Raw genomic sequence first — 23,451 nt, 5'->3', positions numbered from 1 at the left:
TTGCTAGAGCCACCTCTCCCACCTCTCTCTCACTCACTCACCCCTCTCCTCTCTCTCACTCACCCCCCTCTCTCTCTCTCACTCCCCCTCTCACTCACCCCCTCTCTCTCTCACTCACCCCCTCTCTCTCTCCCACCCCCCCTCTCTCTCTCTCTCTCTCTCACACTCACCCCCTCTCTCTCACCCCTCCTTTCTCTCTCACCTCTCACTCACCTCTTTCTCTCTCACCCACCTCTCTCTTTGTCTCTCACCCTCCTCTCTCATCCCTGTCTATCTCACCCCCTCCCTTTCTCTCTCTCTCTCACCCGCTCTCTTTCTCTCTCATCCCCCCTCTCTTTTATCCCTCCCCCCTCTCTCTCTCACCGCCCCCCCTCTCTCTCTCACCGTCCCCCTCACTCTCTCTCTCCCTTTCACCCCCCCTCTCTCTCTCTCTCTCATCCCCCCTCTCTCATTCCCCCTCTTTCTCCCTCTCTCTCTCTCACGCCCCCTCTCTTTCACCCCCCTCTCTCTCCCTCCCCCTCTCTCTCCCTCCCCCTCTCTCTCATTCCCCCTCTCTCTCCCTCCCTCACCCACACCCCCTCTCTTTCATCCCCCTCTCTCTCCCTCCCCCTCTCTCTCCCTCCCTCACCCAGCCCCTCTCTCTCTCTCACCCCCCCCTCTCTCTCTCTTCCTCCCTCACCCACCCCCTCTCTCTCTCTCACCCCCCCCTCTCTCTCTCTTCCTCCCTCACCCACCCCCCTCTCTCCCCCCCCCCTTTCGTGAGATCTCAGGGGTTCATGCTGAGACTTGAAGTCCTTCAATATTGGAGGGAGTCACATCTGTTAAAAAGGAAGGAGTGGGGCAAATTTACATAGGGGGGGGGGCGCCCAATTTTAGTCTTGCCTAGGGCAGCACAAAACCAAAATACACCACAGCCACAGCTATCACATGGTACCTGACACCATGTACCATGTGATTGTAGCCAATCACAGCATGTCAGCAGAAAGGAAGCTGTCATGAATGGGAATTAACTACTAGTATTGCTTATAACAGTGAACACCACTGCTATAAGCAATAACAGTGTAATAAAAAAAAATTCTTGATACCCCCCCCCCCCCTCTAGAGTAGTACAGTGTCAATATGGTGCCTAAATTCTTCAGAATGTCTTCTTTCCAAAAAGGGATCATTTGGAGGATATTTGTACTGTCCTGACATTTTTCTGGCCTTTTTTTTTAATAAATATAAAACCCAGTGATGATCAAATAGCACCAAAGGAAATCACTATTTGTGTGAAAAAAAATTATATAAATTTTATTTGGATACAGTGTTGCATGACAGAGCAATTACCAGGTAACCACTTGCTGACCACAATACCTATAATTACATAGTGGTTTGCAACTGGTTTACCAGGATTATGGCTGAGAAAATCAGACATAACCCCGCTACCGTTCTTTTTCTACAGGTGGCCAGCTTTCTCATAACACTGGCCCGAGCAGCTCATGAGCCCCTGGAATGGTTTCTAAAGTGGCGGGAGGGGACATCCTCCCGCCCCTCGTCAGTGTTTCTTGGGCTTACTGTTTCCCCTGGTTCACTGGAGAAACAATCCGATGTTGTGTCTGGCTGCTCCCATAGGAGATCAAAGAGTTAACACTCTTTGATCGACTCTATGGCCTTGGAGGACCAGAGCGATTTCATGACATCTCTTCCTGTCCAGGCCTGAAGAAAATATATATTTTTTTGTAAGCGAAAGATTTTTTTTTGATCTTTTGCTTTTAAAGGTAAAGAAGAGATTTGGGGTCTTTTTGACCCCAGATCTCTCCATAAAAAGGACCTGTCATCCTTGTTTCTGTTACAAGGGATGTTTACATTCTTTTTAATAGGAATAAAAGTGATAAAAAAAAAAAATTAAAGGGACAATGTAAAAATAAAAAAGAAACCATAATAAAAATTTTTTTATAAAGCGCCCCCAGCCCCCCCGGTACTCGCTCGCAAAAGCGAATGCATACGTAAATCACGCACACATATTCAAACGGTATTCAAACCACATGTGAGGTATTGCCGCGAACATTAGAGAGAGAGAGAGCAATAATTATAGTGCTAAACCTCCTCTGTAACTCTAAACAGGTAACCTGTAAACGTGTTTAAAGGGGTTGTAAAGGCAGAAGGTTTTTCTATCCTAATGCATTCCACCTTCTGTGTGCAGCAGCCCCCCTCAGCCCCCCTAATTCTTACCTGAGGTCCATCCAGATCCAGTGATGTAACGAGAGTGTCTCTGCTGCACAGGACTCCCCTCCTCATTAGCTGAGTCAGCAGCACGGCTCCATTGGCTCCCACTGCTGTCAATCAAAGTCAGTCAACCAATGAAGAGAGAAAGGGGGCAGGGCCGTTCCACGGCTCCACGTCTGAATGGACACACAGAGCAGCGATCGGGTGCTCTCATAGCAAGCTGCTTGCTGTGGAGACATTCGGCAAGGGGGAGGGCCCAGGAGCACCGAAGAGGGACCCGAGAAGGGGAGGATCTGGGCTGATCTGTGCAAAACCAACTGCACAGAGGAGGTAAGTATAACATGTTTGTTATTTTTAACTGATAAAAAAACAAAAACAAGACTTTAAAATCACTTTAAAGAGTTGCTTATAGAGATTTTTAGGCACTTTTTTTAAGTAGTTTGTCGCCATTCCACGAGTGTGCGCAATTTTAAAACGTGACGTGTTAGGTATCTATTTACTCGGCGTATCATCATCATCTTTCGCATTATACAAAAAATGAAAGTAGAAGTCCACATTAACACTAAAATCCCTGCATCTACAGACATCCATGATCTAACACTGACCTATCTAGCCCTGTAAAGAAGAAATCAGTATACTTACCTTTTTTAAAGCTGATCCGATCCGATCCCACTCTGAGCTGTCAGCCCTGGCTTCGCTGTGGAGGCGGGTGCAGAGGACACATCTGACAATGGAATCCCTATAGTAAGTCTATGGGTGACGTCACTTCCCAGTCATTTCACAGCTGTTGTCAGCTGTGTCCTCTACTGAGCTTCCGCTGCTGAAGACTGGATCGGATCATCTTCAAAAAAGGTATGTATACCGATTGCTTCTTTACAGGGCTAGATAGGTAAGTGTCAGACCGTGAATGTCTATAGATGCAGGGATTTTAGTTTTATTGTGGACTTATCCTTTAACCACATCAATACAGGGCACTTTCACCCCCTTCATGCCCAGGCCAAGTTTCAGCTTTCAGCGCTGTCACACTTTGAATGACAATTACGTGGCCATGCAATGCTGTACCCAAAGTAAATTTGTATCAATTTTAATGTATTTAATCACCGCTGGGTTTTTTATTTTTTACTAAAAAAAAGAAAAAGACAGAAAATTTGAAAAAAAAAAGTTTTTCCTAATTTCTGTTTGTAAATTTTGGAAATAAGTAATTTTTCTCCTTCACTGATGTGCGCTGATGAGGCAGCACTGATGGGCACTGATGAGGAGGCACTATTATGCCGCACTGATAGGTGGCACTGATAGGCAGAACTGATGGGCGGTACTGATGGGCAGCACAGATGAGCAGGCACTGACTGGCATCACTGATGGGCACTGACTGAGGTCACTGGTGGGCACTGATTGGGGTCACTGATTGGTGTCACAGATGGGCATTGAAAGGTGTCACTGATAGGCACTGTTTTTTCTTTACTGTAATCAGGGCACTGATGATCAGTGCCCTGATTACCTGTCCTGGACTCCCCTATGAGGAGGAGCCGCTGATCGGCTCTCCTCGCCACACAGTCTGACAGTGTGAGGCAAGGAGCGCCGATAAACGGCACTTCCTCATTTACATGTGATTGGACACAGCCTATCACATGGGTAAAGAGCCACGTCTTTGGCTCTTTACCAAGATTGAGGTCCTAGGAACACGGCGCAGCGGCGGGCGCGTCGTCATATGATGTCCTCCCAGAACGAGAGCAGCACCGCTCCACCCTCATGGGCAAGCAGCAAGTAGTTAAGGTAATTAAAGTATATTTTTTCCAAAAACTTGTGCTTGCAAATACTGAGTGGCATAAAAAATTGCATTTTATTCCCTAGGGTCTCCGCTAATAAAAAGAAAGCTTGGGGGTTATAAGCAGTTTTTTATCAAAAAAAAAAGATTTCAACTTGTAATACAAAAAGTGGTAGAAAAAGCCTGCTAGGCAAGTGGTTAAAGTAGCCCAGTGCTGAATAGCACAAAACGGCCTGGTCCTGAAGAGAGTAAAATCCTTCCCGAGGTCAGGTGGTTAATAGAAGTACAGGAAACACTGTTTACATCCGGTTAGATTGATAGAATGCACGTCCTAGGATCACCCTGCACAATACAGAGTGGAACTGAGGAGCACGGCTCCAGTTTCCGGCCGGGTGACTGAGGAGGGTTGCACAGTTCTCCGGCGAAGTTGAGGTTATAGAAGTCAGACAGAGGAAGCTGGAGGAACCGAGTATGAGTGTGGCGGCGTGCAGTGCTCTGTTGCGGGTGTGCAGACAGGGCGGTAAGAGCTGGTAAGTGGAGGGCCGCCAGCATTTGATGGCTCTGACGTTCTTCTATTACAGACTGCTGCTTGGTATGGTACACAAGGGCCGCACAGTGATTGCATTCTGCACAGCTCAGCCAGGTGCCATAAGCTGCATTGGGGGCTCTGTGTATTGTGACACAGGCATGGAGCCCTGACCTGCATACAGTAAATGAAAGCTGAGGCCCAGGTAGGGGTTTTATAGTAGAATTCCATTTCTCCAGCCTAGATTAATGTTCCTATTCATATTCTATACCAGTGGGATCTCTCTGGAAGCTTGAAATCTCAGATATAGACTCTGCTACCACAATGATCTTTGCTGTCTTCCAGGCCTAGTGCTGAGCCCTGCAGCATAATGAACACATGAGGTTACTTGGTAGTGATGGGCCCAGGCATATTCGGATTGTAGTCCCAACCCACCTGAGCAATTCCCGCCAGGAAGCTGTCCCTACACACCGCCAATCGTAGGCAGTCAGGCATTTCCCGGTCTGTGCAGCTGCACCTACGCTTGCTGCCCATGATTGGCGGTGTGCAGTGACGGCTTCCTGTCGGGATTGCTCCAGTGGGTTGGGACTACAATCTTGAGGCTATGAGGAAGGCTGAGGCCGAAACGCGTTAGCATCTATGGACATTGTATTTGCTGTTGTGCATCAATAAAGGATCTTTTAACCACTTGCCGACTGCGCACAGTATATTTACTGCGGCAGTCAGCCCCGGCCAGGCAGAGTGACGTAGGTCTACGTCGCTCGCCTGTCACCGGGTTTTGAGCCAATAGCGGGCGAGCGCGCGCGCCTCGGATCGTTCACGGAGGTGTGCGGGCGTGTGACCGGCGGACCCGATGTCCGCCGGTCACACTACGATTGTCGGTACAGTGGGAGAAAGGCGGAGCGGCTTATGTAAACAAGCCGCCTGTCATTCTCCCCTGTGTAAAAATGGAGATCAGACGGTTCTACTATGTAGAACCGTTGATCTCTGTTTTTACAATAGTAGACCTGTCCCATCACAGTTAGAATCACGCCCCTAGGACACACTTAACCCCTCCCTGTCCAATACAGTTAACCCCTTCCCTGCCAGTGTCATTTTTACAGTAACAGTGCATATATATAGCACTGATTACTGCAGTAATGTCACTGGTACCCCCAAAAGTGTCAAAAATGTCAGTCAAGGGTCCGATCTGTGCGCCGCAATGTCGCAGTACCGCAAAAAAAATCGCAGATTGCCGCCATTACTCGTTAAAAAAAAAACCCACCAAAAATGACAAAAATCTTTCCCTTTGTCAGTAAATGCGATAACTTTTGCGCAAACCAATCAAAATACGCTTTTTGCGATTTTTTTTTTTACCAAACATATGTAGCATAAAACAAATTGGCCGAAAATGTTAAAAAATTTTAATTTTTACATTTTTTGGGGGGGAATTTCATATAAAAAAAAAAAGTGAAAAATATTGTTATTTTTGCAAAATTGACGCTCTTTTTTTGATTACAGCGCATGATCAAAAAATCGTACAGGTGATCAAATACCACCAAAAGAAAGCTCTGTTTGTGGGAAAAAAGGACGTGAAATTCGTTTAGGTACAGCATCGCACGACCGCGCAATTGTCTGTTAAAGTCACGCAGTAAAAAAACACAAAAAACCCCCTGGTCAGGAAGGGGGTAAAAAAAATCTTCCAGGGCTTAAGTGGTTAACAAGAAGCACGGAGTTGCTGTCTTTTTGTTGGATTTATATACAGTGGACTGGTTGGCCTGAGCACCGGCACTCTGTCTTCACATCATTTATATGGCGGTAGAGCTTGGGTGAGTCCTGTATATACAATCTCGGAACACTCCTGAGCCCGTTCCTATTGCTCAGTCACAGAACACAATGCATTTTTCTTAAAAGCTGAGCTTTTTTTTGGAAGGGAGTGGGTATCTAGTTTTGACAGGTACCTGCTCCCACTTCCGTTTGGATCGCCAGTTCTCCTCGCCGCCTCCCCTCCGTCTTCTGGGACATGTCATAGGTCCCATAAGATTGTCCGACCATTCAGCACATGCAGGGTGAGTAGCACAAATGCAGAGCGTACTCTGCTGTGAAACTGCAAGCTGTGCCCATAGTTGACATGCAGGCGCTGAGGAGAGGGAGAGAATTGAAGGTTTGGGTGACCACATCACTGCTGGATCCTGGGACAGGTGAGTGTGTGTTTATTAGAGATGGGCTCGGGCATGTTCGAGACCCCCAGGTCCCAAACCCGCCTGGAAGCCAACACTGCGCACTGCTAATCACAGGCTCTGAGACATTTCCTGATCCACAGCTGCACAGATCGGGAAATATCTCACTGCCTGTGATTGGCGGAGTGCATTGTCGGCTACCTGGCAGGATTGGGCACGTGGGGACATGAACACGCCCAAAAGCCCATCTCTAGTGTTTATTAAAGTCAGCAGCTACAGTTTTTGTAGCTGCTGACTTTTATTAAACACAAAAACGACTGGAGCTCTCCGCTTTAATGAATGCAAGACGTTCTCAGATTGGGTAAAGTTGAATTTGTATTGTCACATTCCTGCCTCTCCACCTTGTTCACTCAGAGAATGTTTTGTATTCATTATTAAAAAAAAAAGAGGCTCTCTGTGAATGTTGTCTGTGCTGAGCACATGACCCACTATGTTCATTATGCAGCCGCTTGGTTTAGGACATGGAAGACAGCAGCAATCGCTATAGTAGCAGGGACTACTACAGCAGTTCTCAATTCAATACCGGTCCCACAAGTATGGAATAGGCATACTTACATGGGTTAAGGCTGGACCAATATAACCATGCAATAAAATCCATACCAGGAGTTCAACTTTAAAGCGGAATAAAATGGGTTAAACTCACTTTTCCAACAGTCCTCGCTGAAGCTGGCATCTGCTTCTGTGTGCTGTTTTTTCTCAATCTTCATTGGGTGGCATGGTATGATGTCACTTATGCACAGGAGGCTATCATCCCAGCACATAGAGAGCGGCTCAGTGCTGTAATCTGAACTGCATGTGTAGCTCAGTTTATAGTACTAAAGACCTCAAGCAGGTAAGTAGGGGCATTTTCTCTATCGCTCATTGACAGACGTAGTCTTCTTGATTCTCAAGAGCTGGGTTATGTTGTCTCCGCAGGAGTAGGACTAGGCAGAAAGACAAAACGTTCTGGCTCCACCTTAGGGGCAGTCCCTGAGGGTATATCCTCCCTCTCTCTGCTACAGGGAATCAGTTTTTTTCTGTCTAGTCAGGAGTAAGGACCTAAGTTCCTTGCTGGGATCTTTTGGTCCTGGCAAGACTTTTTTCTTTAAGAAAAAGACATTTTTTAGGTAGTTTTCTCCAGTGTTTTTTCCTGTGAGATCTTCAAGCAAAAATGCCGGACTGGGCGACACTTGTGGGCAAAATTTTAAAGGTAGAGGAACTCGTCAAAGACGAGGGCCTTCTTTTTCTGCTCACAAGAGGTTTTTTCGTCCCGCGGGTGAAAAAACTAAGTCCTCCAAAGCTCCTGCAGGAGGCGTCAGGGGTCGTTGGTCGGGCAAGCAAAAGCCCGCCCCCTCCAGACCTGAAGATAAACCATCCAAAGCCTGAAGGTGCGCCCCCACCCATAACTGGGGTGGGGGGACGTCTTCGCCGGTTCCCGGATCCATGGCTTTCCAGAATCCCGGACAAATGGGTTTGCGAAGTCATAAGGTCAGGGTACAAGATCGAGTTTTGATCTCTCCCACCGGCGCGATTCTTCCCTTCCAATATCCGACTATCCTCAGATCGTTTACAAGATCTGCGGAGAGCAGTCACAGATTTACTACAACAAGGAGTGGTAGTCCACGTTCCTTGGACAGAACGGTTTCAAGGGTTTTATTCAAACCTATTTACAATACCCAGGAAAGAGGGCAAAGTGCGTCCAATTCTGGACTTAAGAGCACTCAATTCTTTCGTCAACATAAGAAGATTCAGAATGGAGTCCATTCGCACGGTAGCAGCCTTCCTGCATCCAGGGGATGTCCTAGCGTCCATAGACATCAAGGACGCCTATCTTCACATTCCCATTTTCGCAGGACATCAGCGGTTTCTACGCTTTTCCGTAGAAGAGAACCACTATCAGTTTGTGGCGTTACCTTTCGGTCTCGCCACGGCTCCGCGGGTCTTCACAAAGGTGTTGGCCCCAATGTTGGCACTTCTGCGCCAAAGAGGCATATCGATCCTTGGTTACCTAGACGATCTTCTGCTTCATGCAGAGTCTCCTCAGACCTTGCTACAAAACATAGAAATTACTATGATTTCTTTACAGGAATTCGGGTGGCTGGTGAACCAGCAAAAATCATTTCTGGTTCCCACCCAGAGGCTCGAATATCTGGGTCTAATTCTAGACACAGTCAGGACAAGAGTTTTTCTTCCGGTAGGGAAACTCCGAAAGATACAATCAGCAGTCCAGTTGTTACTGTCCAACAGCTGGTCTTCCCTTCGGACTTGCATGAGGGTTCTGGGGTTGATGGTGGCTTCGTTCGAAGCAGTCCCATTTGCCCAGTCCCATACCCGAATTCTTCAGCAAGAGATTCTTCTCAGATGGAATCGGAATCCGGAATCCCTGGACAATCAGATCCGATTGAGCAAACAGACCAGAGAGTCTCTGGTCTGGTGGCTTCGGTCTCCGATGCTCAGCCAGGGAAAGTCATTTCTGCCAATATATTGGACGATAGTGACCACGGATGCCAGTCTATCCGGATGGGGAGGAATTCTCGGTCAGTTATCTGTCCAGGGACTTTGGTCCCCGGAAGAATCCAGGTTACCGATAAATGTATTGGAACTGAGAGCGATCAGACTTTGTCTGATTCACTGGACCGAGCAGCTCCAGGGCAGCCCGGTTCGGATCCAGTCGGACAATGCCACGGCCGTGGCTTATGTCAATCACCAGGGGGGCACCAAGAGTGTCCGAGCGGCCAAAGAAGTGGCTTGCATTCTTCGCTGGGCGGAACGATTTGTTCCAGCAATCTCTGCGGTGTTCATTCCGGGGGTGGAGAATTGGCAGGCAGATTATCTCAGCCGTCAGACTCTGGATCAGGGGGAATGGTCCCTCCATCCAGACGTTTTCCACCAGTTGTGCCTACGGTGGGGCACCCCGGATGTGGATCTGTTGGCATCACGATTCAACAGGAAAGTTCAGAGATTCGTGGCTCGCTCCCGCGATCCTCTAGCAGAAACCGCAGACGCACTGATCGCCCCGTGGGGGCAATACCAGCTAATATATGCCTTCCCTCCTCTCGCGTTACTGCCAAGACTTCTTCGCAGGATAGAGGAGGAAGGAATTCCAGTAATCCTGGTAGCTCCGGACTGGCCTCGTCGAGCTTGGTACGCCGACATGGTCAGACTGGTGGCGGACGTCCCGTGGAGACTTCCTCTCAGGGAGGATCTACTGTCTCAGGGACCGATCTTCCATCCTGCTTTACGATCGCTGGCTTTAACGGCCTGGCTATTGAGACCCAGGTGCTGAAGGACAAAGGTTTGTCAGCTTCAGTTATTCCTACTCTAGTTGAAGCAAGGAAAGCGACTTCCAGAAAGATTTATCATCGCACATGGAAGTCCTACATTGCATGGTGTGAACCTTTGGGGTTCCGTCCTCGGTCTTATTCGATTAGTCGAATATTGGCTTTTCTGCAACAAGGGGTTGAGCAGAAACTGGCCTTGAGTACTATCAAGGGTCAGGTCTCAGCATTAGCCATCTTCTTTCAGAAGCCTTTGGCTACTCATTCCTTGGTGCGGAATTTCATCCAGGGGGTGCGACATCTGGCTCCGCCAGTGCACGCGCCGTTACCCCCCTGGGATCTTAATTTAGTGTTGTCGGTTCTTCAGAAACCTCCCTTTGAAGATATTAGGGAGATTCCTCTACCTACGTTGTCCCAGAAGGTGGCCTTCTTGGTGGCTATTACTTCTGCACGCAGGGTGTCAGAACTGGCCGCATTATCTTGTCGTTCCCCATATCTGGTGGTTCATAGAGATAAGGTGGTTCTTCGTCCGAATCCATCCTTCCTACCAAAAGTGGTTTCAGAATTTCATCTGAATGAAGAAATTGTATTACCTTCCCTGTGTCCTAAGCCCAGTCATCCTCGGGAGTTTGCTTTACACTCCTTGGATGTGGTCCGGGCGATCAGGGTATACTTGAAAACGACAGACTCGTTTCGCAAGACGGATTCACTTTTTGTGATCCCAGATGGACCCAAAAAGGGGTTGCCTGCATCTGCCGCGACCATTTCCAGATGGATCAGACAGACGGTAGTACAGGCTTATTCTATTAAGGGTCGGGAGCCCCCGTTCCCTGTTAAGGCGCACTCCACTCGGGCGCTTAGTGCGTCATGGGCCTTTCGCCATCAGGCGTCAGTGGTCCAGGTGTGCAAGGCGGCTACCTGGTCGTCGGTGCATACCTTTACTAAACATTATAAAGTTGATGTAATGGCATCGTCTGATGCCTCGTTTGGCCGCAAGGTTTTGCAGGCCGCAATTTGAGGAGACCAGTGGTCTACCTCGAGGGTTTTTTCCGTTGGAAAATTTTTTCTTTAGTCTCATTCTTTGTTTATAATGAGCCTTTAAAACTTCTAGTTTGGCACCGGTTGGGCCTTCTAGATTGGATTTGATTTGTCAATCCCACCCCTCATTTGTGGCACTGCTTCTGGATGTCCCAGCTCTTGAGAATCAAGAAGACTACGTCTGTCAATGAGCGATAGAGAAAAATGGATTTTTGTAAGATCTTACCGTAAAATCCTTTTCTCTTAAGCTCATTGACAGACGTAGTACCCGCCCCTCTATCATTGAGTTGGGTTGGGTTAAATTCTCTGTACTGCTTTAAAACAGAACTGATTCCCTGTAGCAGAGAGAGGGAGGATATACCCTCAGGGACTGCCCCTAAGGTGGAGCCAGAACGTTTTGTCTTTCTGCCTAGTCCTACTCCTGCGGAGACAACATAACCCAGCTCTTGAGAATCAAGAAGACTACGTCTGTCAATGAGCTTAAGAGAAAAGGATTTTACGGTAAGATCTTACAAAAATCCATTTTTATTGCAGAAAAGACTGTGCATTTCTCTTCTGCATTAAAATCCTGCCTGCTTGCGATTTGTTACAGTGGAACTTCAGTTTGGTTTTAAGAAAGGGATACAGTTTGCAAGAGCTAACTCTCTAAAGCGGGGATCTTAAAGTGGAACTAAGCCCCCCTCTGCTTTTCAGCCAAGGAAGCTGCTATCTTAGCTTCTGTTAGCTTCTGTTTTATTTGCAACTGCCATGGTGCTCCACATGTGACCAGCCATTTGATGGTTTGGCAGTTGGGTTCAAGGCACAAGCAAATGTCATAGTTGGCATTCCTGGCATGCCGGTTTTTTTGAAACCATTAAATCGATTGGTTTAGTTTTGCTCTAAACTTTTATAGTTAATGATCCAAATTACAATCCAATTAAGTTGTTACCATAAAGGGACCCAAGAAGATAATTTATACCGAGATGCAGGGTGTGAGTTGTGACCCAAACTGGTTTGTGGCCATGTTTACTTTTGGCTATGGCACTGTGGCTAGGCTACAAAAATGTAGGCTGGGTTCACACTACTGTACTGCTGCAGTACATGCTAATAGTGTGTTTTTGCCCCTTGGTGCTCTGTGGTGCCATTCATTCTTAAAGTGATACTAAAGTCTTGCTTTTTTAATAAAAAAAACAAAAAAAAAATGTTCTACTTCCTCTGTGTAGTGGTTTTGCATAGAGCAGCCCAGATCACCCTCTTCTCGGGTCCCTCGCCAGTGCTCCCGGCCCCTCCCTCCTGCCCCCACAGCAAGCAGCTTCCTATGGGGGTACCCGAGCCTCTGCTTTTGTATGTCCATTCAGACACGGAGCCATGGCTCTTCTCTCTGTCTCTCTCTCTCTCTCCCCTTACTGACTCTTATTTGACAATAGCGGGAGCCAATGCCACCCGCTGCTGTATCTCAGCCAGTCAGGAGGGAGAGTCTTGGACAGCTCAGTCTCTCATGCAACATCGCTGGATCGAGATGGGGCTTAGGTGAGTATTAGGGCGGACTGATGCATACAGAAGGTTTATTTTTTTTTTTTTTTTCTTTTTTTAATGTTACTGCATAGAATACAGTAAGATTAAAAAACATTCTGCTTTTGGATCCACTTTAATGGCACCCCAATGCACCTTGCAGACGGCCATGCATTGTGAGGCATGGTATCACATTGTCGTGAGTTGAGTTTTTAAAAAAAAAAATTCTTGCACTTTTTTTTTTTGTCAATCCAAATAAATGGGCTGCTGTTTTGCAGTGCAAAATATGTGTAATATTAAAGTGTCTAATGTGTGCAATATTAAAGGTACATTTTTTTGTGTTCACATAATAAACATGTTACACTTACCTGCTCTGTGCAATGGTTTTGCATAGAGCAGCCCTGATCCTCCTCCTTGAGTCAGGAGTCTCCTCCCCCCCCCCCCCCGGCTGAGTGCCCCCATAGCAAGCCGTTTGCTATTGGGGCACTTGTGCATGCTCGCTCCCGAGCTCTGATCTGTGTTTATCTGCTCTCCACTCCCTCGTCACTGCATCAGATTGACAGTATCTGAGCCTATGAGGAATGATAGCCTCTCGTACACATTGCTGGAGCGAGATTGGTCTCTGGTATGTATTTAGGGGAGGCTGCAGGGGATGCGTGCAGAATATTTTTACTTTACTGCATATAATTCAATATACAATAAAGTGATTGTAAAGTCTTGTGTGTTTTTTCCTATAAAAATAACAAACGTTGTATTTACCTGCTATATTGCTGTGGATTTGCACAGAATGGAATAAGATAAAAAACCTTCTGACTTTACAACTCCTTTAAGGAACACTGCATCTCAGTAAAAATTCTCATTTGGGGTCCCAGTATGGTAAACCGCTGTCTCTACACTGCCCTGGTGCTCTGTTGTCAGCCAGAAACTGACCATGCAACCCAAAGTATACACAATCACAAACCACAGCCACTCTAAAGGAAAAGTTCTGTAAAGGTCTTAAAAAAGAATTTGGCTTGGTTCACACGTGGGCAGCTTTAAAGTTGCCCGACTCTGAAGCCTCTCCGTACAGCGTAACTTCAGCGCGGCTTGCAAATTACTTTTTTAATAGAAGTCCATGCAAGCAGCTACAAAGTCACCCTCCAAGTAGCGCAGGAACCTTCTTTTTTTTTTTTTTTTTTTTTTTTTATTAATACACTTTTATAGAGAAATAAAAAAGCATTACTGTGAAAACCAACAATCTGGATACAATCCATATATGGACATAACATATTTGATGATGTAGGCTCTGGAGGAAGTAGAACCCTGCAATCCCTGTTTTCTACAGTGTCTGAAAGATTTGCCATATCTATGAAAGGACACATGTACCACCCTCCTAGGTAGGTGCTAGGAAAATCATATGTGTGGCCCTGTCTGCTTATCAGGGGGACCTGATCAGTCAGTTAGGCTGTCACGTGTTCCCAGGTGTGGTCTGTTGACTCTGGGGAGTCTCCCCACTGTATCCACCGAGGGCTCTTGTTGGACAGTGGAGGAAACCTGGCCAATAGCACATCAGGGCTTATATCTGTCTCAGTGGGCGGAGTTTGCCGCAATGCATCCTGGGATGGGGTATAAGCCTGAGGGGAGCAAGTGACAGCGGGTCTTTGGCGGGAAGCAGAGTCTTTGGAGGAGGCTGACGGCTGTCACTCGTCCTGTCAGAGCAAGTGAGGGTGTCCTGGGTGGTCGGCCTAGAGAACCGGAGGCTGAGCTGGGCTACAGGAAAGATCCAGAGTGCTGTGTACCGAATGGAGCTGCTGGGCAGAAGTTTCCTGGAAAAACAGTGTTGTGAGTACTTGCAACTGCCCAGGGGTCTGCCTAGGAGAGGGGGCCACTCCAGAAGGTCAAAGGGATCCAGGAGCCAGCTAACCAGTAGAGGAGGCTTAGGAAAGGGGGTGCCAGAGTCTAAGCCCTGAAGATTAGAGAGCGAGAAAGGGGGCGTCGGTGTGGTCCCTGAAGTGTTCAGCAGTATTCAAGTAGCTACCTCAGCAGGAGTGCTTAGGGGAGCTTGAAGTCAGAAAGCAGTCCCAAGTTAACAGGCATCCGGCCAGCCTTAACCAGCGTCAAGTCAGCATTGATAGGCATTCAGCCAGTGTCAAGTCAGCGCCAAACAGCGAGTGTCTCTGCTAAATTTGTGCATAGTTCAGTTCATGGAGTATCCCACTCATCCCTACTCCTATCCAAGTTACAAAAGAAATCTAAAAACCCCAAAATACTGGACTTTGTCATTGTCTCAGTGCTCACACTTGGAGAAACATGCTCATAGGTACTTTTGTTGCACCCGGTGACCCAGGGGAACCCACAGCCAACAAAACTGCTGGGAATTGTGCTACACACATTTAACACAGTAATTTCCCTGTGCTAAATATAGCAAAGCTAGCACTTACTGAAAAAAAAAACTATATGCATGCAGCCTTAGGCTTACACTTGCAGTTAAAACACACGGTTAAGGAGCATTTTTATCATCCTCCAACTGTTCCCCCTTAAGCTGCAAACGCAGTGCTCAAGAGTGTATACATTTTGTGGCCACAATGCTTTGCATTGCAGAGTGGCAAAATTATACCTGCTTAGTACCAGCGGCCAGTACCACCTCCCGAACGAGGCGCATTCATCTGAATGGGGTCACACTGCAACCATGTGCAAAGCACAGTGGTGTGGTTTTTAGCGATTAATGCAGGTGGCAAGAAGGCGGCATAACTTCTCCTCTTCGCCTCTCAAGCGCCCTCTGAGGAGCAATCCACTGCAGGTGTTGGATACAGATATACATTTTGAAGCAAGCATGGGCAGGTGAGTATTTTATTCTTTGCAGGCTTTGCTTTCCTTTTATTTTGTTTCTCTGCTTGGCCACTTGTATTTTGTATCATACAGTGTGTATAGAAAAGAATCATCCCCTTTAAAATCACTTTGCCTTGCAGCCTGAAATGAAGACAGCCACAGTTTTTGTTTTATCCAGCCTTATTTACTCAGTGCAATTTATATTATCCAAGTGAAAGATATAACACCAACATATCGGAAAAAAAATAAAAACAATTCAAAAACAGAATTACTGAGTTGAAAAAAGGATCACCTCAGTGTTTTGTTGAACCATCTTTTGCTTTAATTACAGCCTTTAGTCTGTTGGGATATGTCTCTACTAACTTTGCACATCTAAACTTTGCAATATTTGCCCAATCTTCTTTACAGGACTCCTCAAGTTCAGTTAAATTTGACGGTGACTGTTTGTGGACTGCAGTCTTTGGGTCATTCCACAGATTTACAATGGGGTTTAAGTCTGGGCTCTGACTAGTCCATGAGAGGACATTCACCTTTTTTTCTCCTTCAACCACTGTGTGGTCTTTTGCTGTGTGCTTTGGGTCATTGTCATGTTGGAAAGTAAACTTTCTTTCCATTGACTTTTGCCACATCCATTTTTCCTTCTATCCTGACAAGTGCTCCAGTCCCTGCTGCAGAGAAACACCAACCATAAGAGGATATTCTCACCTCAATGCTTTATTTTAGGAATGGTGTTATTTGGATGGTGTGCTCTTTTGGATTTCCACCAGACCTATCGTTTGGTGTTGAGGCCAAATAATTAAATTTTAGTCTCATCTGACCATAACACCTTTTTCCATGTGGCCTCAGAGTCTTTAAGGTGCGTTTTTTTGGCAAAGCTCAGTCATGACTGAATGTGGTCTGAATGTGGTCTTTCTTGAGGAGTGGCTTTTTTCTTGCAACCCTCCCATACAAGCCACATTTGTGTTTTGTGTATGAATTTGTGATATTGTTGTCACATGCACACAATGACCACTCTTTGTCATAAATCCCTGCAACTGCTTCTGAGTTGCTGTAGGCCTCTTGGTAGCCTCTCGAACCAGTTTCTTTCTGTCTCTTTCATCCAGCATGGTGCAACGTCCTGATCCGGGGAGGGTCTGTTTTGTACCAAATACCTTCAACTTCTTAATAATAGACTTCACTGTGCTTCTAGGCATTGATAAAGCCTTTGAAATGTTCCCGACTTGTGCCTGTCCCCAACTTTATCCCAGAGATCTTTCGACCCTGCCGTGCCACCCATGTTTAATTACTTCAGTTGCTCTACGAGGGACTAAAATGCTACAGGAAAGCTCTTTTCACGCTGAACTAATCAAAATGATCACAGCTGAAAAGCAAATGGCTTTGTGTGCCATTGAGAAGGTACCGTATTTTTCGCTCCATAAGACGCACCTAAGTTTTAGAGGAGGAAAACAAGAAAAAAATAAAATATTCTGCCCCCCCAAATAAATAAATAAATAATATATATATATATATATATATATATATATATATATATATATATATATATATAGTAGTGGGTACTTGCAGAGATTTGCTTGTAGGCACTCCTGTGTATGGCTCCTCCTGTCACAGACGGAGTGCATCTGTTATCACTCCGCCTGTGAGCCGGACCTATACAGGAAGTAGAGGCTCCGTTCTCATATATGACAGCTAAGCCGGGAGACTCCAGATCAGTGTCAGCGGACCGCCCGGTAAGGATTTGGTCTGTATTCGCTCCATAAGATGCACAGACATTTCCCCCCATTTTTTTTGGGGGGGGGGGGGGGATAGTGCATCTTATGTCGCGAAAAATACTGTACGGTAATTAGCTACAACTGATTGGGTTTACAGGTCATTTTGAGGAGGGGGTGATCCTTTTTCCAACTCATTGTTTTTGAATTTTTATTTTTTTCTGACATGTTATATTTTTTACTTGGATGATATACAGTGGGTACGGAAAGTATTCAGACCCCCTTAAATTTTTCACTCTGTTATATTGCAGCCATTTGCTAAAATCATTTAAGTTCATTCTTCTTCCTTATGAATGTACACATAGCACCCCATACTGACAGAAAAACACAGAATTGTTGCAGATTTATTAAAAAAGAAAAACTGAAATATCACATGGTCCTAAGTATTCAGACCCTTTGCTCAGTATTTAGTAGAAGCCCCCTTTTGATCTAATACAGCCAGGAGTCTTTTTGGGAAAGATGCAACAAGTCTTTCACACCTGGATTTGGGGATCCTCTGCCATTCCTCCTTGCAGATCCTCTCCAGTTCTGTCAGGTTGGATGGTAAACGTTGGTGGACAGACATTTTTAGGTCTCTCCAGAGATGCTCAATTGGGTTTAAGTCAGGGCTCTGGCTGGGCCATTCAAGAACAGTCACGGAGTTGTTGTGAAGCCACTCCTTCGTTATTTTAGCTGTGTGCTTAGGGTCATTGTCTTGTTGGAAGGTAAACCTTCGGCCCAGTCTGAGGTCCAGAGCACTCTGGAGAAGGTTTTTCTCCAGGATATCCCTGTACTTGGCCGCATTCATCTTTCCCTCGATTGCAACCAGTCGTCCTGTCCCTGCAGCTGAAAAACACCCCCGCAGCATGATGCTGCCACCACCATGCTTCACTGTTGGGACTGTATTGGACAGGTGATGAGCAGTGCCTGGTTTTCTCCACACATACCGCTTAGAATTAAGGCCCAAAAGTTCTATTTTGGTCTCATCAGACCAGAGAATCTTATTTCTCACCATCTTGGAGTCCTTCAGGTGTTTTTTTTAGCAAACTCCATGTGGGCTTTCATGTGTCTTACACTGAGGAGAGGCTTCCGTCGGGCCACTCTGCCATAAAGCCCCGACTGGTGGAGGGCTACAGTGATGGTTGACTTTCTACAACTTTCTCCCATCTCCTGACTGCATCTCTGGAGCTCAGCCACAGTGATCTTTGGGTTCTTCTTTACCTCTCTCACCAAGGCTCTTCTCCCCCGATAGCTCAGTTTGGCCGGACGGCCAGCTCTAGGAAGGGTTCTGGTCATCCCAAACGTCTTCCATTTGAGGATTATGGAGGCCACTGTGCTCTTAGGAACCTTAAGTGCAGCAGAAATCTTTTTGTAACCTTGGCCAGATCTGTGCCTTGCCACAATTCTGTCTCTGAGCTCTTCAGGCAGTTCCTTTGACCTCATGATTCTCATTTGCTCTGACATGCATTGTGATTTGGAAGGTCTTATATAGACAGGTGTGTGGCTTTCCTAATCAAGTCCAATCAGTATAATCAAACACAGCTGGACTCAAATGAAGGTGTAGAACCATCTCAAGGATGATCAGAAGAAATGGAAAGCACCTGAGTTAAATATGAGCGTCACAGCAAAGGGTCTGAATACTTAGGACCATGTGATATTTCAGTTTTTCTTTTTTAATAAATCTGCAACAATGTCAACAATTCTGTGTTTTTCTGTCAGTATGGGGTGCTATGTGTACATTCATGAGGAAGAAGAATGAACTTAAATGATTTTAGCAAATGGCTGCAATATAACAAAGAGTGAAATATTTAAGGGGGTCTGAATACTTTCCGTACCCACTGTAAGTTGCACTGAGTAAATACAGCTGGATAAAACAAAACTGTGTCTGGCTTAATTTCAGGTGCAAAGCAACAAAATGTGATTATTTTAAGGGAAGGGGATTCTTTTCTATATCCACTGTAGCTGACATTTACTTAAGAATCATATCTGACATTTCACTTGGAATAAGATGTAATCGGCAATCTTTGGTGGCAATTAATCTTTTTATTTATTTTTTCTTGCAGTCCCCCCTGGGTATGGAGACGAGAGAGCCACTGGCAGACTTCTCTGCTTGGACTGCGCACCACTCTTCCCATGAGGTATAAAGTTGGCAGCGGCATAATCAGCTTTCTTAGTTAGGGACACAGATTATTCGTTTTTACATATGTCATAAAAGGATCATACAAGAGTTTTATTTATGTACTCTAACATTTTAGGGCAGAACCCAGAAAGAAGAAAAAGATTGATCCTAAACGGGATCAAATTGTAAGGGACCGCCTGAAGAAGAAACTGAAAAAGCTGGAACGGGTCCCACCAGAACTTATTCCGATCGATGACTTCACACCGTCTCCAAAGCTTATGGAAGAAAGCAGGTATGCTTACTGCCTTGCTTGTTTATGTCCAACCTTTTTTTTCAAATTGGCTTATCACAGCTTTAGAAACGGAATAATTCAAGAGAAAATCCAGCTAAGCCTAAATCTACTCCCACCCCTATCCTGAGGCTATTTTATCTACCCTGTAAAAGAAAAGATTTCTCTACTTACCTATTGCTGTAGCCACTCACGTCCAGTAACATGATTGGGTCCCAACTGCCGGCTTCTGTGAAGAGGAGACGTAGCGACAACGGCTGCAGAGCCTGGGGGCGATAACATCAGCTATAGGCTAACTATGGGGCAGCCATTGTTGGCTGTCCCTCCTCTACACTGAAGCCGATGCCAGAAGCTGGTCATGTGACCAGACCAGAGAGGTTTCAGAATAAGGAAGTATAGACAGAGTAAACAGAAAAGGCTTAGAATGGGGTGGGAGTAGATTTAGGCTTAGTTAAAATTTGACTGGAATAACATTGTAAATAGTATAAAGTTAGTTAAAAATCGAACTACAGGCAAATCTTTTTAAATGTTGGCTAGAGTAAGGGAGGGTTATATTTTTGCAATCTTTGTCCCATTGGGGATATTTACCTTTACTTCCTGTCCTATAACAAAAACAGGAAGTGAGGGGAAATACCTGCAAATTTAAGGAAATTTCTTGGGGACCCCCAGGTCACCAGAGTGACAGGTGTTTTAACCCCCCCCCTCATCCAAAACTAAAAAAAAAAAAAATAAAGTTTTGCACTTTACTTTAAATTTTTTTTTTTTTTTTTTTTTTTTTTAGTGTCCCAAACATTGAGTTCTAGTAATACTGCATTAAAGTGTATAACCAAAACTTCCTCATAAGGCCTCTTGTACACGATACTCCTGTTTGGGCATCTTGCGGCTTAAGGCCTCCTGCACACTGCAGCTTAAAAATGCTCAGTACAGCATTTTTTTTTTCTGTGCTAAAATAGAGCCCATTCATTCTTAATGTGCCTATGCACACAGCCGCGTAATTGAGCGCCGCTTATTCTTCAGTAAGAACAAAATAGAAAAATCTGCATTTTTGGTCAGTAATTTACGCCTGATGTGCGCAAATACGCGCGAATGCGCGCAAATGACCCTAAAATGTCAATTGAATATCCAGAACGCTAGAATAAATTTATGCGCAATTGCGCGCATTTACGCAAATTCACACGAGTGCGTAAGCGCGAAAATGCGCGCATTACAATTACGCCAGAAAACGTAGATGCTCTAACAGGAGTATCGTGTGCAAGGTGCCTAAAAATGCTCAGTACAGCTTTTTGAGCTAAAATACAGCCCATTAATTGTAATGTGCCTATGCACACAGGCGCTTAAACAAGCGCTGTGTATTCTTCAGTAAGAACAAAATAGAAAAATCTGCATTTTTGGTCAGTAATTTAAGCCTCAATACTCGTGAATACACGCGAATACTCGCAAATACATACAAGAAAAAAGGTCTGGAAATAAGTAGATGCTCAAACAGGAGTATTGTGTGCAAGAGGCCAAAAGGAGATGCTCAAACAGGAGTATCGTGTGCAAGAGGCCTGAGGGGTACAGGAATCACCCTGCGTTTATCCTATTAGTCTGGCTAAATCCACAGAAAGCTGTTAGACTACCCCTCTGGATATCTGGAACACAGGAAAGCTATGCCACTAATAAGCGTTACATAAAACAATGAATAGAGGATAGAGACAATGGGGATAGCCTCAATTTATTGCACCTTAATGAAAGTTGTGCGCAAGCCATTGCTTATTGTGGCCTTATATAGACACCATGTACATATTCATAGACTGTGTCAGTAAGGTTCAACATCAGTATCTGATTCTTAAAGTGGAAGTTCTGCCTGTTAGCCCCCTCCTCTCTTCTCCTGCCACATTTTTTGTGGTGGGAACAGGTACCTGGCTTTGACAGGTACTCACTCCCACTTCTGCCAGAATCGCTGCGGCAACCTGAGCAGAAGTTCACCCCCTCCTTTTCGCCGGCAGCCTTCTGGGACCCATGACAGTTCCCAGAAGACTTCAGGACTATTAACAAAGCACAGCACGGCTCTTGCAAATGCAGTGGCAAACTGGCTGTAAATCTGCAAGACTTCACTGCTGGCTTCTCTTAGTTAAGATGCTGGTGCCTTGACCCAAAGCCCATTAAAGAATCTGCTCGGGTGAGGACAATTCTGGATCCCTGGACAGGTAAGTGTCCTTTTTATTAGAGAAGCTGCAGTGCTGACTCTTAATATATGAACACTTCCTGTCCAGGGATCCAGCAATGTCGGCACCCGAGCCGATTCTTCTACTGAACAAGCGCGAGGCGTGCTGCGCTTTCTGAATGGTCCCGCTATCTATTGGGACCTGTGTGTTCCAGAAGGCAGCGGGGTAAGGAGGGGGCCGGACATACTCGAAAATCGTTGTGTCAAACCCAGTGGAAAATGGACCTGTCCCCCAAAAAGTGGAAAATGCGGAATCGGGGTGGTGCAAACAAATGGAGCTCTGCTTTAAAAGCGAGCAGGTACAGTATTTGGGGGAGACTGAAGCGCCTCATTAAGAACTAAAACAAGTTTGTTTTTCTGACAGGGTTAGGCAGACCCCAAAGCTTCCTGAAGAAGAACTGGAGAGAAGAGCACTACTGATAAAGAAATGGTCACGGGTCAAGCAGGAAGAACATGAGGCAGAGCAGAGGAGTATTGAAACTCTTCTGGAAGCACAAAGAAAAGCTTTGGATGAGCTACGCCTTGAGTCAGAAGAGCTTTATCAAGCAGCAGTGCGTTGTGATCCAAGCTTGTTTCCCCTGGAGCATCAGGGACCTTGCAACACTGCACCTATACCGAAATACAATCCTCCAGATGGGAAATACAATGACATTACCCAGGTGCATGTACAACAGTGAGATGAAGGACAGTTGTGCCGTGTAATAGTCTGAAAATCTATTACAGCTGAGGATAAATAAATCATGGCATCACATCAGTGGACTTGAGGATATAATGTGCAGGGTTTTATTATAAACATGTAAATGTATGTTATGCTGTTAAAACTTGATAAAGTTATATATAAAGCAGATCACTTTTCATTGAGGGGCAAAACATTTTTCATAAGTCAACTGTTTAGGAAGCAAATAAACTACCTTTAGGGCCAGTTCATCCAGAATGCGGTGTGGGAAAGGCACTATTCCTGCAACGCGTTCAAAACACACTGCTTTTGCGATCTGCTAAGGGTGCCAGTACATCCTTAACAGAATCTCAAACGCAGTGTGTTTTCCTGGAACAGATTGCTTGGTACCGCAGTCCAATGCAATTTGATGCAGCGTGTTTTTTAAATGTATTTGCACTACTTTTTCTGATGCAATTTGCAGGCCATTCAAATGAATGGGCTGCCATAATCGCACTGCAGGGGAATGCACAAGCACGTGCGTTTCTGGTGTGAACCAGAACTTATGCTGCTGCTCAAAAAAAAAAAAGAGAAGTATACATGAAAAAAAAAAAACTTGCCATATGTATGTCAACCACTGCCTTGGGTTTGTAGCAGAATCCTGAGTACATTTCCTGCCTCCACTTGATGAAGTCAAACAGAAGAGCCTCTCTTAGATTCATTGATTGCAAAACTGGCTTGTACAACCAGTGTAGGTTGACAATACCGTGTTAAGCAGTGGAAAGATGGGAATACAGAATTTATTGGTAGAAACTCTTGTGCCAATGACTGCTCTCTAAGGCTTTAGGGCTGTATTCGCAAAGCAGAGCTGATGTAACAATTCATAGCTCTGGTAGGGGGCACTGTGCTGCGATAAAATGCAGTATGTCTTCATTTTAGTTCAGCCTTAGGTGAATGGGACACATAGCTAACAATTGTTTCCTGTGGGCCACTGCGGTGACAGATGTTTTTACCATGCGGTAACACATCACTGCATCTAGTGTGAATTCACCCTTATACTATTGGTGTAGGCTTTCGTGTGTCATTGCTCTGGCCTTCTAATTGGCTGCTTAGGCATAAAGCGTTGTC

General features: G+C 45.5%; 1 protein-coding gene across 1 annotated transcript; it reads left to right on the top strand.

The window, feature by feature from the left end:
- The first annotated feature begins 4,345 nt into the window (after positions 1–4,345).
- Positions 4,346–22,513, top strand: MRPL40 (mitochondrial ribosomal protein L40). Its single transcript, XM_082245910.1, has 4 exons — positions 4,346–4,500; positions 19,118–19,192; positions 19,310–19,465; positions 22,033–22,513. Exons 1-4 carry the CDS (start codon positions 4,442–4,444, stop codon positions 22,343–22,345), a joined length of 603 nt encoding a protein of 200 aa, XP_082102036.1. The 5' UTR covers positions 4,346–4,441; the 3' UTR covers positions 22,346–22,513.
- The last annotated feature ends 938 nt before the right edge of the window (positions 22,514–23,451 follow it).

The sequence above is a fragment of the Pelophylax lessonae genome (assembly GCF_965119305.1).
Source record: "Pelophylax lessonae genome assembly, chromosome: 1".
Taxonomy (NCBI): domain Eukaryota; kingdom Metazoa; phylum Chordata; class Amphibia; order Anura; family Ranidae; genus Pelophylax; species Pelophylax lessonae.
The sequence above is the reverse complement of the archived record's forward strand: the minus strand, read 5'-3'. Positions and strand labels throughout refer to the sequence as shown.

Coding starts and splice junctions, on each gene's coding strand:
- MRPL40 (XM_082245910.1), top strand. CDS start 4,442: ATGAGTGTGGCGGCGTGCAGTGCTCTGTTGCGGGTGTGCAGACAGGGC. Junction 4,501..19,117: donor AGACAGGGCGGTAAGAGCTG/GTAAGTGGAGGG, acceptor TTTTTCTTGCAG/TCCCCCCTGGGTATGGAGAC. Junction 19,193..19,309: donor CGCACCACTCTTCCCATGAG/GTATAAAGTTGG, acceptor CTAACATTTTAG/GGCAGAACCCAGAAAGAAGA.